At 41.9% G+C, this 17,253-nt stretch overlaps 1 protein-coding gene across 6 annotated transcripts in view; it reads right to left on the bottom strand.

Annotated features, from left to right (window-relative positions):
• Nucleotides 1-17,253, bottom strand: part of STARD13 (StAR related lipid transfer domain containing 13) — a 302,953-nt gene that overhangs the window by 139,097 nt on the left and 146,603 nt on the right. Inside the window, exon 1 of one of the 6 annotated variants that reach the window (XM_069882473.1) lies at nucleotides 8,734-8,878. The exons of the other annotated variants lie outside the window; for them this stretch is intronic. Coding sequence (XP_069738574.1) covers nucleotides 8,734-8,851 — 118 coding nt within the window. The 5' untranslated portion in view covers nucleotides 8,852-8,878. Of the gene's footprint in view, nucleotides 1-8,733; nucleotides 8,879-17,253 lie in introns of those variants that run through there. 6 annotated transcript variants of the gene reach the window in all.

Genomic DNA, 17,253 nt, shown 5'->3' with positions numbered 1-17,253 from the left:
ACAGTGAAAAAAAATCAGTACCCCAATGAAATTATCATTTGAAATACAGTTCTCTCTACTGACTATATACAGCAGAGTATGTTTTATGATTGGCATCCTAGCTTGAAGTGTCCTGTGTCCTGTATTTTAACTCTCAGGAATTTTGGTCTACTTCTACATTTCTAAGTGTAGTAATTGCTGGAAGAAATTCCAGGACACTAAGCCAAGGGATGGAGAGCTGGTCTGTACAGGCTGCTCCAAACTAGCATCCTGTTGGTGAGAGAGGCTGTATCTGCACATGATAGTTTTGGACCTCATGTGATTACCCTGGCATCCAAACACATAGTTTTTGGCACGCGTTCTTCCTTGAAGTGATGCAAATAATGTAAGAGCTGTGTCACAGTCCCTCAGTATGAGCATTTTATGGCATAAAACTGTGGGCATGTGCTGCATACCTCTGCATGTAACACTGGGGCATGTGCCTTGAATACTGCATTTTCTCAGTAAAACCAGTTATTGTGTCCAGTATTCTGTGATGCATCCTGTGTACACATCCTAATTGATACTACTGTATGTAAATTACTGCCCTCTACTGGAACAATAGACAGAGTATTTAACATGAAATTGTTTATTACCTAAATTAATCAAATTGATTTCTTTGAGGTTTGGACTTTTCGGAACCAAGTGCCATGAACTGCAGACGTTCCTGGCCCTTTCTTGTACCGCAGTTACTCCCTGCACCCATATCCGTATACATTCAGTCTCTGCTTATTTGCAGTATAAGCTGCACCAGGATGATCTGATTGTCAAAATATTTTCATTTTTGAACTGTAAACAGGCCGTGCAATGGAGGTACAGAAGTGCAGCCTTCTTGTGGATGCCCTAATGTCAGTCAAGGAATTTCACGTATTGTCATACTTTTAAGCCTGTAATAATCAAAAGAAAGAATTAAATTCTTTATTAATTGAAGATAATATTCCCAAACCTAAATTTTCAAGACTCATAAGATAGGCATCCCTTCTTTAAAGTCATAAGGCTGACTGAAAACAATGAAAATGTACAAAATATATTTTTTTCGTGTATTTTCAGATTCTGAAGTTCACATTTTCAAGCTTTTCTTTTCAAATCTGATATTAAAGTATGCTTCATTTAAAGTGAAAGCTGGGTTTCTCAATAAATTGTGACTCAAGGAGATGATTTTCTAAAGAATTACAACATATAGCAGCATGGGAATTGCCCATGTTATGACAGAAAAACAAAAAAAATGAGGAAGAGCAAGACAGAACATCTGTCTCACAAGAAATGCAAGAAACACAAAATGTAAGAAGTTCAATGTAAGTCAAACCACTGCTGTGAAATATGGCCTTAAAATAATTACAATATGGTACATTTTTGAAGTAACCAAACAAAAAGTGATAACAAAGACTTCATAACTGAGACTTCACTGATCCCTGAAATTAAATACCACATCCTAGTGTAGCTGGGAAAGCAGAAGAGTGGGAGTCCAGTCTCCAGGGCCTTACTGGGTCCAGAAATTTCCCATGTTTAGGAATTTGCTGGCCAGTCACCCACAAGACTATATTGATGGGAATTATTATGGTGCTTACTTAGAGCAGAAAGTTTATTGTGGATATAAATTTCTATATGAATGTTCTGGCATAGTTATTACTATAAATTGCATATCCCTATGCACTATTACTATAAATTTCATATCCCTATGCACTTGCATGGGGATATGAAAAGCGGTCTGCAGTCATATGAATAAATGCAAAACACCTAATAGGAACTAACTGAGAAGATACATAATTTAATATGCCATGAGTGGTACTAAGAAGCAATTTTGGGATGGAAAAATGTAATTATAGTTTAATGTCAGGCAAGTAAGTTAAGTATTTATATCAGTCTACATGAGGTCCTATACGTAATAGAAAAATATCAGTAAAAATAAAGACATCTATCTAAACATACAGGAACTTGAACAATATATCCTGCTCCAAGAAAAATAGCACTATGATCAGTTTCCAATATTATGGTCCATGAACATCAGCAATAATTACAATGTCTCCAGGAATCCTCCAAAAAGACACAGTGTAGCACTCTGAGGAGGAATCAGCCTTGTCCTAGTCACGTAGGAAACATCTAGAGGCGGAATGAACTGAGGCCACCTATATTTGCATAGAAATAAGGAGAAATATTTGGCTACTGAGAACTGAAAGAATCTTGTGGATGCTCAAGGAACCATGCAAAGCCAGTAGTGAGAAAAAAAAAAAAAAGTAAGCTCTACTATAAAAAGGACTGACATAACTTTCTAGAAAAAAATAAAAGTATTTCCTAAAGATTAATGTGCCATTGATATCAGTAAATAGCCAAACTCCAGAAAGGAGACCTATCAAGAATCTTTTCTAAATAGCTATCAAATAAAAGTCAATTAATTCAAATAATATTCAGTCCTATTACCAGCACTGATTCCTCATTTTATCAGCAGAGTTCTGTATCTCACAATGTTCGGAAATTTAGTAATCAAAACCTGAATTTTTCATAGAAAAACTATCATCTCTGATACAGTTCTCTCTGATGCAAGCAGGAGTTTATCAACACTGAATTTATGTATTAAACGTCAAACCAGAAAATGAATGTTGGTGTCACCCCAGGAACCTCTGCTGCTCCTTCACAGTCAGTCCAAACTTCACATGGCAAATAGAAGCAGAGCCATGGCAGTGAGTATGAGAAAAACTACATCTTTCTCTGGACTTTGAGACAATGGGGGGTCCTCCATCACCCCCCTCCACAGCCTCATGCTGATACAGAAATACTTGGCAGGTCAAGCATATTGGTATTTTTGTAATTGTATTTCTGGAATTAACTTCTTGTAGCTGAGGGTCATGAGAACCCAGCAGCAGTGGAACTAACAATGGTGGTATTTTGCCACCATCGCCCCCATTTCAGATTCAAACTGCTGGCCTTCAGGGAGTGTCTAGGGCGGGACATGGAAATTACAGAATAATGACTTAACACAACTGCCAAAAAGAGCACCTATCTATTTTAAAGAAATTAACCGAAAAAAAAGTCCCAACATTAATATAGAATATGTAGCAAGTTTAGTACAATTTATGAGATCAATAACTACTTTTTTGGCTATTACATTTTCTTTAGGATTGCTACAAGAGCAGAAAATTTCCTGGCATGCCTGACCAAGCGAGTCACTCATAAGTCACTTTCTTTCTTCCCTGAAGCACTCCATCCCGAATAAAGAACATCTTTCATAACTTTTCTCCTTGACAAAGGACAGTCTTTTCCCATTGATGAGGTCGGGTTAGGGAGGAATTTACACATAGACATCTTATCAACATACATGAGAATCAGCATTTTGTACTCTTCAGTGCACTGATGGGGACATAGACTGCAACATCTTCACTTTACTGTCTGAAAACAGATGAATGACTTTAAAGTAGAACATAAAAGTATGCCCACCAAACAGGCTACCACTAGAAAAACATTAGATTTTTTTGCATGCATATTTCCCACAATCCCTAATCAAAAATGACCTGGCAAAACTATTTCATAAAAAAATCCAGTATTTTCTTGAACCGGCTTTAATTAGATTAACCTGTCACATTTGCACTGTACAAAAAGGTCTTAAGAAGAAATTTCAGTAACAGAATAATATAAAAAAATGCAGCAGGCTAAAGGTTGGCCCCATATTGCAATTCCTGCTTTTGCTCAGAGGTTCTCTGAGGACCTGGGACACTGGTACATGAGTATCCTTTGGGATCTCCTAATGCTGACCTCAGGATGCATCACACCAGAAATAATGAGTTCTGCTTCACAGGGTATAATGTTAAGGAAGCAAGTTGATAAAAGGTTTCATTTAACTGAAAACTATAAGGCACCTATAGATTAGATGGTTCTTTAATTAAGCTCTGGAAATATGTCACATCTTGCCTCCATACAGGCATGACAGAAATCTGGGCTAAAATTCATATAAGTCTTGTTGTGACCACCAGGGTTTTTTTCTCTTCCATATTCCCGAGGATCAACACCTCAGCTGCTCCCAGTGGGCACCGTATTGTCAGAGGTGCAGTCACGAACTTGTGGTTGATCACTGACACCCAACAAAGCCACAATAACCTACAATCCAACCGCACGTTACTTTTCAGAGGAGGAGAGACACCACTTTGCTGTCTTTGCCAAATGCTGAATGTCTGCTGGACAAATTATTCTTCATTTTCTACCCTACTGCAGCTATTGTTCAGTTTAATCTCTGACATAAATGCATTTCAGTCACATGTGAAGAGCTACTTGTAGCTGCAAGTCAGTGTACAAAGTCTTCCTGAGCAGTTAAGGATGCTCAAAGAGTAGGTTTTCTAATTCTTTCCATTTAAAAATCTCAGTTGGGTTCCTTTACACTAAAATTTTCTTTTAATCATGCCTGCTTCATGGTCCTGTTTCAATTTTTGGTGCTGCAGGTCATCCATTTCTAAGATAAAATTAGGTTATGCTATTTTATCCCACTGTACACTTTTATGCTTTTACTTGATTGAGAAACAGTGCTTTACCCTTTGAAACAGAAACTCGCAACCGCACAGCAAAGGCTCTAACGTCAATCATAGTATCATAGAATGGGTTGGGTTGGAAGGGACCTTAAAGATCATCTAGTTCCAAGCCCCCTGCCATGGGCAGGAATACATCCTAACTCAATCAGGCTGCCCAAGGCCCCATCCAACCTGGCCTTGGACACCTCCAGGGATGGGGCAGACACAGCTTCCCTGGGCAACCTGTGCCGGTGCCTCATCACTCTCACCAGGAAGAAGTTCCTCCTTATGTCTAGTCCAAATCTGCCCCTGTCCAGTTTATACCCATTGCTCTTAGTCCTATCGCTACAAGCCTTTGTAAGTCCCAGAATCATCCCAGGCAGTTGCTTCTGGAAAGCTCTGCAGCTAAGCAGGAGCTGGGGCAGTGCCTGGGGATTTCCTGTCCTGTCCTCTTTCAGCAGTCAGGCAGTATAGAGGATGTCAATGCAGACATAAGAGGACTTGTACCTGAAAAGCTAGAGGAAATTGATCCTATCTCTTCAAGAACACAGAACATTAGAAGTATTGTGAGACATAAAGCTCAGGTGAGGTGAGAAGAGATTTAGTATAAAGCCTGAGGGTGTATCTATGCTGCAGCCACAGCAGCCACAGACTTACAACACAGAAATCCCAGCAACTATCTGTGTGGATTGCTAAACTTCAGCTAAAAGCTAAACCTAGGAAACTAAGAGACAAAAGTTTCTATTATTAGAAGAATGTTTGGGTCACAAAGTCAAGTGTTCAGACTTCAGGAAGCCTCAGAACTGAAGTTACCTGTTTAATCCTAACTCAACCCTCCTCCCGTTAGACACTAGAACAGAGTCTTGACCTCATCCACACATCCATGTTCCTAGGACACCACTTGATGATGGAGAATTATCTAGTTGTGCATCAGTCGCGTATCCAACCAAGCCAGCTGCTGCAGGACTCCTGCTACATCTCATGCAGATGCTGGAAGGCATGCAGGAAAGGGTGGGAGACAGCATACAGGAAAAATCGTGTTTCTAAGACCATGCCAAGTAAACAGTGCCCATGTGGTTCCATCCCTCTGTCTGGTTTTCAGCAAGTCACTTGAAACAAAGTCCAGCTGGACTGCCAGGAATTGCAAGTTACTAATTCCCTGGGTGCAGTACAATTAGATCCTGGAGGTCGATTTGCATTAGTGCTGCACAATAGGAACCAAGAGCCATAATTTGAATATTAAAATAGAAAATTCAAGTTAAAACACTCAGAGTTATTGATACTTCTGCGTTCAGTCTCAGTATGCCTCTGGTGCCTGTCTCTAAAAGGGAAACAACATAACTTCACAGCTTCTAGGAATACAATTAAAACACGAATGGTACAAAGTACACAAAGCTCAATACTCCTAAGCATCATGCTCATAAGCACTTTTTAAAGAGTCTGTTAAATATGTAAATCAAATTCCTACAGCAACGGCTTTCAATAATGGAACAGTAATTTCAATAATGGCATTCGTACATTAAACCAACAGCATTCTATATAACTTTTCAGACAAATAGGCCCCCACTCCAACAAGAGAGTTAAAACTCTGGTTCATTTCCCAATCAGTTTTTTTAATCCCTACTTAAGCTATAAGCATAATGGGAACACAAACAGTGTAAATTCCTGCTGCAAAAATGATGAAAAGCATAGACAAACTAAGACTGGCATTTGTGACACTGTAGCAGGTACACTTATTGCTTTAAAAAAAATCCCAAATCCCAGTCAGTGAATCAGAGAGAGTGACTAAGAGCTCCTGGGCACCATAGATATGTCCTGAATAAGAGACAGTACGGAGCAGCCTTGTCCCAGAAACATACCAGGAGCCAGGCTACTACTCATCACCTCTGCTGTAAAGGGTGAGGGAGGGAGAGAGGGAGCTCACCATAGCAGTCTTTCTGCGCATGGCTAACTTTCCACAGCAACTCAGCCACGCTGTCTGCCTCTCTGAGAGTGGCTGAGCCAAGGTTCAGCAGTCTCCCTGCTTTGGCCAAGGTTCAGTTCCTTGCTCTGGCTCACTCTCCCACTGCCCAAACATGTACGGTTGCCGTCTGCTCCAGCACATGGACATCGAGGCAGAAACTCTTCCTGAGGAGCACTGGGGAAAGCCCTGAGCAACCTGCCATGTTCCAAGTGCTGATCCTGCTTTCAGCCAGAGGCTGGACTAGCGATCCCCCAGTGTCTCACCCAACCCCAACGATTATATATTTTTTATGAATTAAGCTGTCTGTACTTACATTCTTTACAGGTTTATTTTGGGCAACTTGTGTCTGAAACCTTAGCAAATGGATAAAATGTAAAGTAGACCAAAAGTGCCTGCAAAGACATCATCACTATTATGATGTAATCACTAGTCTTTATTTGGCTTGATGGTTGGAATATGGCAGCAAACTGATGGTTAAAACTGCATTTTGTTTCGGTTATTCCTCTTAAACAGTAGTTATGAGTTATACTGCTGCTTGTACTGTCAGTCAGGGCTGAACCACAATGTCAACTTGGAGAAAAAAATGGGAATTTGTACAACTATCTACCTGACTGGGACTGATTCTATTGCGATGGAAAAGAAGTTGGTCTGACAACCAGCAGGTAAGACACATTTAGATCAGTCTAAATTCCCTGTCTTCTAATTAATGAAAGCTGGAAGGAGAGGCACAGGTATGGAGATCAGAGGCACAAATGAATATAAAAACAAGGGCAAAAACTCCAGAGACATAAAAGCATCTGAACAAGAGAACATCTCTGGAATCAACAGATGTTATTTGTACACATTCTGTAACACTGTCAGATAATTCATTTAATTAAAGGGCAAGTCTCACCAGCATATTACGAATAGTACTTAAATTATGGCAGCACTTAAACCCAAGACATTAGTATTCTATCCACCTTAAATAAAAAGGCTGACTCCATCAATTTTAATACCCAGTTGCTTTAAGAAGTTGGCTACGGCTTCATGGCAGGCTGCCCAGGTCCTTTGCTCAATCAAGCAATAGTTGTCTTTGACCAAAACAGAAAAAAACAGCCAACAGTATCCTTGATGAATGTCTGCTGGCATCTGCTATTAATATAGGAATAAGTAGATTACATGTAAAAGATTAATATTTTGGGTAACCATAACATTATAAAACTACTTGGTTTAGTAATTCATTATTGAAGACACCCACTTGAGATTAATTTTTCAAAAAAGTACCATGCAATTTTTATCCATTACTTCATTTGTAGGTACATAAGAACTCAAGTGCTGTAGACAAAGTTTAGACACCTATATCACACACTATTTACCTCGGTATTGTGCAACACCAGCATGTCACAGCACCCTAGGCAAGGTCACCAAACTCCTAACAATGCTGTAGGATGGAGCAGAGGAATCCATCTTTTCAAATTAGCCTTCATTACACATGATTCTGCTCATAGATCTTGTATTGTTTTCCTCTCTAATAAATTTACCTTGCACTTGCATATACCCTCTAGAACTTTTAATTCATGAAGTAGTTTCCGGATACAAAAGAGAGGTTTGTTTGCATGTGTAACACAATCTCGCTGCTGTGATAGCAGAGCTCTAAATGTGACCTGCTGGAGCACCCACCCTGCTCTGTGTCCTTCTGGTCTCCACTCGTGGATGGTAAGATTGCAGGAGTCTGATTTTCCAGGTGAGCTAAAGTTATAAAAGTGCCCCAAACAAAGCAAACTATTTGTCTTTGGGAGTCGCGCTCCTCCTCACATGCAAACACCAGAAGCAACCAACCTGGACCTGCGAGCGACTTAGAAAACTGATCAGGCAAGCGGATGAGCCTGCTCCCTGGAGGCAGAGTCAACTCCTCTGATTTCTGAGATGCTCAGAAGGTGCCTTTGATGCGGGGTTTAGCGCTGATCCCGACTGCTCGGGGCACCGTCCCCACCTGGTCCCGGGCTGGGGCTGGAGGTGCCTCCTGCCCGGCGGCTGCCACCGCATCTCTTCCCGCATCCCTGCTCGGCGGCTGCCACCGCATCCCAGCCCGCGTCCCTGCCCGCATCCCTCCCGCATCCCTGCTCGGCGGGTACCACCGCATCCCGCCCGCATCCCTGCCTGTATCCCTGCCCGCATCCCTGCTCGGCGGGTGCCCCCGCATCCCTCCCGCATCCCGCCCGCATCCGCGCTGCGGTGGCCCCGGCGCGTCCCCTCGGTGCAGGTAGCGTGGGGACAGACCTGCGAGCCGCCGCTCCCGGACATTCCTCCACAGCAGGTCCCAAGCCTTGGCGGTGGAGTCCCGCAGCTGCTCGCTCAGCGACCTCCGGAGCTGCGCCTGGGCCGGGCGGCGGCTCATCCTCGGCGGCTCCGCATGCTGCCCCGGGGGCGGGCGGCCCCTCCACCTGCGCCGCGGCAGCGCCGGCCCCGTCCCGATCCGCCCCCGGCCCTCCCCCGGGGCTCGGGGCACCCGCTCCGTGCCGCCCAGCGCCTCCCGCCGCCTCCCGCTGCTCATCCTCGCTGGGACCGGGACCACCGGCACCGGCCGGCTCCGTGCTCCCTGCAGGGCAGATACAACCGGGACCACTGGTACCGGGCGGGCTTCGTGTTCCCAGGACGGCAGATCCACCCAGGACCAGTGACACCAGCCAGGCTCCGTGTTCCCTGCATAGCAGATCCACCCAGGATCACCAACGCCAGCCAGGCTTCGAGTTCCTGCACGGTAGATCCACCTGGGACCACCGACACTGGCCGGGCTCCCTGTTCCCTGCAGGGCAGATCCACCCAGGATGGCAGATCCACCCAGGATGGCAGAACCACCCAGGAATACCGACACCGGCCACGCTTCATGCTCCCTGCATGGCAGATCCAACCAGGATCACCAACACCAGCCAGGCTTCATTCTCCCTGCATGGCAAATCCACCCAGGACCACCAACACTGGCCAGTCACCATGTTCCCAGGATGGCAGATCCATCCAGGACCACCAACACTGGCCAGTCACCATGTTCCCAGGATGGCAGATCCATCCAGGACCACCAACACTGGCCAGTCACCATGTTCCCAGGATGGCAGATCCACCCGGGACCACCAACACTGGCCAGTCACCATGTTCCCAGGATGGCAGATCCACCTGGGACCACCAACACCGGCTGGGCTCTGTGTTCTCTGCAGGGCAGATTCACCCAAGACCACTGACATCAGCCGCACTTCATGCTCCCTGCATGGTAGATCCACCTGTGAACACCTACACCAGTCAGGCTTTGTGGTCCCTGGACAGCCGGTACACCATGGGCAGCTGTGCCGCATGGCTCTCCCCACTGTGAGGAGCAGGCATCTGCCACCCCAGGGCGAGGTCACCTGCCACAGGGTGACAGAAAACGTGGCTTGCAGCAGGCTGCCTTTTTCTTGGGAAGCTGGAATAGGTGCTTCACCCCTGCCCTGACTTCTGCCAAAAGGAAACTGTTTTTTTCCAAGGTCTCTTTATCAATTCTCCACCTCAGTTCAAGCCACAGTCCTTACAACACAGCCTCTCCCATTTCTTTCCCACTTTCTCTGCATTCCACCCACTTAACCTTCTCCCGCACCCCCATTCCTGCCTTATCCCTTTCACTCCCCTGCATTATTTCCTCTTTCCTAACAAGCTCTTAAACTCCTAAAAGGTTTCAAAACTAAACCCTAGCAGTCACTTTTTGAACACATTTACAGAGTAATGAGTCCTGATTCATCCATCCCTGAATGAGCCACAGAGGAGCATCAGGGCTCTTATCCCATTTAAGAAACCAAACCTGAGTCTCTTCTTCCTACATAATTCGGGAAATACTGTTTCAATAGTGGCCACTTCCCTGTCCTCCTCATCCACAGAGTGGATGGCACTGGCAGCAGAGAGTCCGACAGCTGAGAAAGACAACAAGGGCTTCATTTCACGTAGTCAAAATCCATTGCTTATTGCTTACTCTTTCTGCAGAGTATTTGCAATGTGCAATGACAAGGATGATGTTCCTGAAAGTGTGCTCCATGCACTGAAACAGCTGAATACCCTGGTAAAGCAATCATATTAGACATTGTTGATATCCCTGTTTTGTTTAAATTAAAACCATAACTGCAATGTCAGCAATACCCATAGAAGTTAAAAACAATCAAACAGATGCATTTCATGTTACCAGTCATTTTTAATAGCATCTTCTGCCTACTCTCTGATATGAATTTGCTTTCTATGGTCCCTGTTTTTAAGAGGTTTACTGTCAAAAGTTCATCTTAAACTACTCTACTTTATCTAATATAATGGAGACAATGTGCTTGCCCAGAGCTTCTGAAGATGTTGTGCATCACTCCTTCTCCTGCAATTCCTCCTACAGTGTCCTCCAAATGACTGGACAAGCTCTTAGGGATGCCTTTCAGGGACAGATGCATCCAAGATCTGGAAGGAGGACAGCATAATTACGTAAATACTCCCACATCCCATGATCCAGAGCAAACACCTGCTGATGTTAATGGCAAAAGAGAGGATTACAGTTCCTACAATCAGCTCCTCTACTCTGTAAATCTGCATCTGACCTCTGCCTCACTTTAGTTAATTCCCTACCAACACAGCCGTTACCAGTACATAAGATCTGCAAGGCCTGTTTTCTGCCATGGGCTCCTATCCATTAGGAACCAGGCAGAGATGAGAAAATGATTTTTGACATTATACTCAGCTGCCCTATAAAGATCAGCAGTGACACACATTCTAAAGGTGAAATCATAACATCAGTTTCAAAGGTTTTGTATCATACTGCTATGTCACTACCTGCAGGCACCAATCCATGTCAGCCAGTACTGTAACCTTCAACAGTGCTTTTCTGGCAGCCACGCTCGAATGCACTCTCCTACCATGTCCAGCCTGTCTGGAAGATACAGCTCCCCTTCTCCAGCTGCTTTCTGCAATGGCCAGGATGTAGGGATACCACAGAAATATTCTCTTCTCTTATACACTATTTTTGAAGTTGTTATTTTATCAAAAATGTCCCTAGACTTCCAGGTTTACTGAAAGCAGCTAATTGGCAATGAGATAGTAGCAATTGCCAATACCATGCTATCTCACCACAGTTTACTAAAATAAACTCCAGTGATATGGCTCTATTTCATAATTAGCAGCAGAACTGAACTGGCAACCCTAGAGCAAACTCTGAGGCAGACACAAAAATATTACTAATTTCAGGTACTTTATTGTGGAAAATTAAATCAAGAAGCAAGATCAGACTCTGTACTCTTGTCCCCAGAGAAAAAAGTGCTATTGAGTAATGAGAAAATATTTCATGCAGCAACTGGCCCATTCCTATTTTATGTGTTTAATCATACTCAGCTGTTCAGAAGTCAAGTTATTATACCGACACGGGTATTTTTGATATATTGCGCCTAGTAGTAGCAGTTGCAATAAGGGCTGTTCTACACAACCTGCTTAAAGAAAGGTATGTGCTAGGGATCATTAGTAGGTCAGAGATGTTTTGCTTGTTTTAACGATGTTAGGAAGCATGACTAAATGATAGAGTTCTGGTTTCCCTCTACACATTTTCATCTGTTGGTTGTGTCTAAGTAGTCAACTAATCCCTGCTCTTGTCTACAGCTTGAAACATTTTAACATCCTGAACAAGATGGATAATATTTCTGGGGGAAAGAAAAGGAAAGCACATTTTATACAGAAACAGCAGTTTTCCTGTGTGATACTAGTCATGCCAAAATGGTTTTGTTCAGAGTAATTGCAATAAAAACACTCTATATGATGAACAGAGAGGAGGAAATTCCCAGTTGCCTTAAAAGAAGTTGAACTATGATACTTGTCTTTTCTCATCTATAACAGAATATTGGCAAGAACGAAAGTGGTATTTGTCTGTCTCAAAATCTTGCAAACCTGTAAGATGTTGGGGGAAAATCTAAGCTAATTACAGCCATGCTCTGATGCCATTGTGACAAAGAAGCCTGATGTTCTAATTATATATTTAGCAATTTATAGTTCTTTCCAATCACCATAGTAATTAAATTCAAAGTTAATTGATACTACATAATAATCTGTCCTCAAATTAGCAGTGTGTTTTTAATTTGTAACAGAGTCCATTATGCAGCCTGATCTTGTTCCAGTAAAGTCACCGTAAAAAGATTCATGCATCTGGTAAGAAGAGAATCAGCCTAAGGAAAGAGAAAAATGACTACCTCTTGGTTTGCCATTTGTAAACTACTGAGAGACTATGATAAAAGTACAACTACTTCCCCCACCCCCTTTTTTTTTCCTCTAGTCTTTAATTATGGTAAGTCAGGATTTTTTGATAGTTTAACTACTTCACAATATTTGTCTGCTTGTGGAAGAACAAAACCAGATACGCTTTGCAGAGGAAAATTTAAGAAGAGTACATCTTTGGTTACTGAGTGCTGTTTAGCGGACACAAGCTCCTTACACTTGTACCTCTTAAAAAGCAATAATAAAGCAAAAGAGAAAATAAATTAGTACTACAGCATCACTGATGCAGTCTGATGCTAATCAGTACAATATTAAATTTTATAATCCAACTTATTCTTCAGCAGCTGACTGTAAATTAATAAAGCTTCTTGAAGCTTATTACACTCAAAATGGTGTTGCTGTGCTTTTGTAGCTTCAAACAGTAGGTCAAACAGCCTAGATATAAATACATCAAGTAATATTTATAACTTGGACAACGATCTTTATCTCTTTGGGGGTCCTAGAGCTCTGGAATTTGTTATGTCTTGCTAATGTTAGGCTAAATGTCTTGAGTGTGATGTTGTATGGTCGGGTTAACACTGGAAGGGAAAAAAGAATTGAGGTTTTCCATTGCTTGTTTTCCTAACAGCAGACAGCAGTGTGTTGCATACTAATTCTGTGGCTGAAGTTATGTGAAAAGCACCAAGGGCATATGAGTAGGTGTCCTCTTTGACATCTAAGTAAACAAACAAACATCCTGGATAAGGGAAAATAAGAACCATTGCGAATGAGGACAAACTGTTCCAGCTTGTTCCCTGGCACTCTCTCCTTGCTTGGTATTTACATATGCAAATTATCATCATTTTAAGGTAGCTTTAATGAGCATCAATTATAAAGCAGTTTCACTTTTGCCTGGTTTATCAAGAGATTGGCATCTATCTGTTCATACTTCTCCGTTTCAGCTTTCTGAAGCTCTGGGAAAGGATCATTCTGCCCTTCGCCAACAGCAGAGCACTGCTGGCTCTCATTAGTTGGGGCTGAATTCTTTCACTTTTGTTCACAGTGATTAATGCTGAAATAAATGGCACTTCTTGCAGTATTCACTGTGAAAAGGCTCAAAGTATGCTCAGATACAGACTAGTGTAACAAAGTATCTGCTGTTTGACTGTGTTCCCTCTCCCTTGCTATAACTGGCATGGAGGGGATGAGAGGGATCAAGCTTTCCTTATGTTCATACAGAGGATGGTACTTTATTGCTATTATTATTAATAAGCTGTATTATCAAAGCACTTAGAAATAGAAACTGGACGGAGCAAAAGTACAATCTTTGCCCTCAGGAGATTGCAAACTAAATATAAAACAAGACATCAGTGGAAAGAAGAGCCAATTGGGGTAGGAAGGGTGGAGTACAAGAGAACAATAAAACAATACTGGCCTGTGTTGTAACTACTGGTGCTAGCACACCAGAATTAGTTTTTGGAGGCACTGACGCACAGCAAGTTAGCAAGAGGGTCTCCAAGGAGGTTAATGTGGTATCTTTATATATCCAGAAGAACAACTCGCAAGCATGAGGGGCAATTTTAGGGAAAGCATGCAAATGTATATTTGAAAATGTAATGATTAGTCAACAAAAGCTGGCATCCAGCACAGACAGACTGTGGGAATCAAGCTTTTAATACTGAACAAGCGATAGATAGGGATGGGCCTTCAGCTGTAAGCTAAGTAGCCTCCACTTGATGAAACATAAAGGCAGGATAAACTGCAATGAATAGTGACAGCAGAGAACTGCCAGAGTATTTGCATTTGGAACGCACTGAAGTAGGCCAGATTGTGTCTATCAAGGCACAGTAAGTGAGAACAAAGATGAGATGGTAAGCATGGGAAGAAAGTTTTCCCTAGACTAACCACAAATTCTCATCTGGAAAACTTCGACAAAAAAAAAAAAAAAAATTCTTGCAGAATAAAAATTAGAGGAAATGTCATTTTTTTTTTTGAAAGTAACTGCCATTTTCCTGGTTTCACCATGGACCAGGACTTTCACATTCTGACCAACCTTAACTTGGACTTTTCTCTTCATATAATATTCTACTTGTATGTAGCTCTTGCAGGTCATTTTTTAATAACCACTCTACTTCTCCAATCTTGTCTCCTTAAGTCCATCTAAGTTGTCCCAGAAGAATGATCAACTCCTGGTGAAAGCTCTTTGTGACAGGTAGGAGGATGCTCTGTTCTGTGAGAATGGTGAAAAAGGGGACAGGGGCGTAAGTGGGGCACAAATGCTCATTGGCTGGATTACTGACTTGAGTAAACAGAGTGCTTCTGCTGAACAGCAGACCACCAAGCTGATATGTATGCTGAAATTCTGAAGAACTGCAGCCACAAAAGCCCTTGCACATTTCTCAGATAGCAGAGGACGAGAATGGACAAAACAAACCAAGTGCCAATAAACTTTCACTTCCTTTCGTAAGACGCTCTGTGGACAACTTTAAAATATAACGTGCTGCAGATATGAAAGCTTAGTCTGGGTAAAGCTGGTTAATGCAGAAATAGCCAATTCTTCAATTATTAAGCAACTAGGAAAGTTAAATACACTTTATACATGTAGATATAGTGTGGGTTTTTTTCACTGGAGGAGAGCTTGAAATTTTGAAGTGATTAATGCCCCTGAAAAAGTCAGCAGCTACGTTGAAACAAGAAATGTCTCAGCACAGAATATTGCCCCTGTTCTTCTCATTCCAGCTTCTGGTGTCCAATTTTTCCCAACCTTTTCAGTTGCTTGACAAAAATATATTATTCTAAATCACATCTTTATTTGCTCTCAAAGTGCTCATTTCCTTAATATTGTACTGGGACCTTGTCTAAACTAAGACTTTTTTTTTTTTTTTCCAAGCTTACAACTGTTATTATCATCACAGTAGAAATAATTGGAACATTTGTATAAAAAAAGCCTTCCAGCAGTCAGTGGCAATTTAGCACACACTGTATCTGGATATTGGTTCAGAGACCTGGGAGCTTGTTCTTTTTTTCATAACTCTCCTGCATTACACGGGAAAACACAATCAATCTTGATAACAGTTCTAATAACAATGCAATGGAATTGTTCTCCAAACCAATTTAATTATAAGAATAAGAACTTTCTTCAGATACGCAAATACTCATGCACACGCACTTATGTAGTAATGAGGCTTCTGATTGATGGGAGTGTATTACCAAGTAACAGTGTATTGCAAGGTATAGTTTTTTACAGAGCTTCCTTCATTACTGGTCACAGAGCTACTAATTTAACTTATTTAAATAATTTAAAAATATATATTTAATAAAATTGAAATGCAGTGCTAATAATGTCTTTGGACAGGAAATAAAGAATGTTGTGGCTAGTTGCAACAAGGGGGATAGAATTTCAGGTGGGCAGATTATAATGACCAGAATAAAAATTTGGCTGAGGCCCAAGCCATCCCCTATTAACCTAAACATAACATTACATTAGGGTGATTTTATATTTCTTCTTGCTTCCACAGTAAAGAAAGGCCAATTGGCTGTTTGCAGTTTTTTCTGAGTCTCATTCAAAGTGAAGGCTGGTGGTGATTTGATTGTAAGGATCACTTCCCACAATCCTGTTGGGAAGGTTTCCCAGCCAGCTCAGAGCCTGCTAAGCCCACTCCATCACCCAGCTCTGGCATTACAGAACTCTGTTCCAGCAGGGTACGTGGTATGGCCATTCCTGCTAGTATAAAGGAGCTTAAGCTTAGGAAGAATGCTTGTTTCATGACATTTAACATATCTGGGTATTCCCACAGAGAAGCAGGATATTCATGCTGGGAAGAAGGGGCTGGACTAGGTGGATCTGCAGCTCCTTCTATCCAAAAATATCTCTGTTTCTGTGAGAACATTTTGGTAGCGTCAGGCAGCACCTGTATTCCATTAACTCCAAAAGCATTTCAATGTTTACAGTAACCAGGAAATGTCCATGTCTGTGTTATATTAACAAGTCAATGGTAACAACTGCAGTTTCAGGTTTTAGAGCTGAGCAGAGACGAGTTTACTGTGAGTCGCTGAGAGTTTTACTTTTTTTGCTTGAAACACGAACAGGCCTGTATTACTGCCCTTGAAATCATTACAGAAAGCTTTGGAGAAAACAGTTATCAAAAGAAGTACAACATTGCTTCAGTTATGGCTTCATATAATGAAGGAGACAAAAGCTCAGCTGTGAGCTGCAAGTCTAAAAAAATACTTGTGATATCAAATTCCCAGCTTCTTTACCTATTTTTCTTTACCTTTTTTTCTGCCTTTTGCACGTATGTTGAGCAGGTTTGCATCATGGCATAATTTCATTCAAGATTCAGTATCTTGGATAAAAAGCTATGTTATATTGTTATGTGGATGATACCATAGCTTTTCACAGAAATATAAGCTACAAGGTGTCATGCACAGTAGGCAGCAAACTGTGAGAGCACTGATGCGATGCTGTATAATTACAGTCTATATAAAAACATTAGACTGTGAAAAATTAAATAGTCCACCATGCCATGCATAACTTATTGTGGTCTTCCAAACAGACTCCAACTTCTA

Source organism: Phaenicophaeus curvirostris, chromosome 1 (genome assembly GCF_032191515.1).
Source record: "Phaenicophaeus curvirostris isolate KB17595 chromosome 1, BPBGC_Pcur_1.0, whole genome shotgun sequence".
Taxonomy (NCBI): Eukaryota; Metazoa; Chordata; class Aves; order Cuculiformes; family Cuculidae; genus Phaenicophaeus; species Phaenicophaeus curvirostris.
Note: the sequence above shows the minus strand (reverse complement) of the source record. Positions and strands in the feature narration are given on the sequence as shown.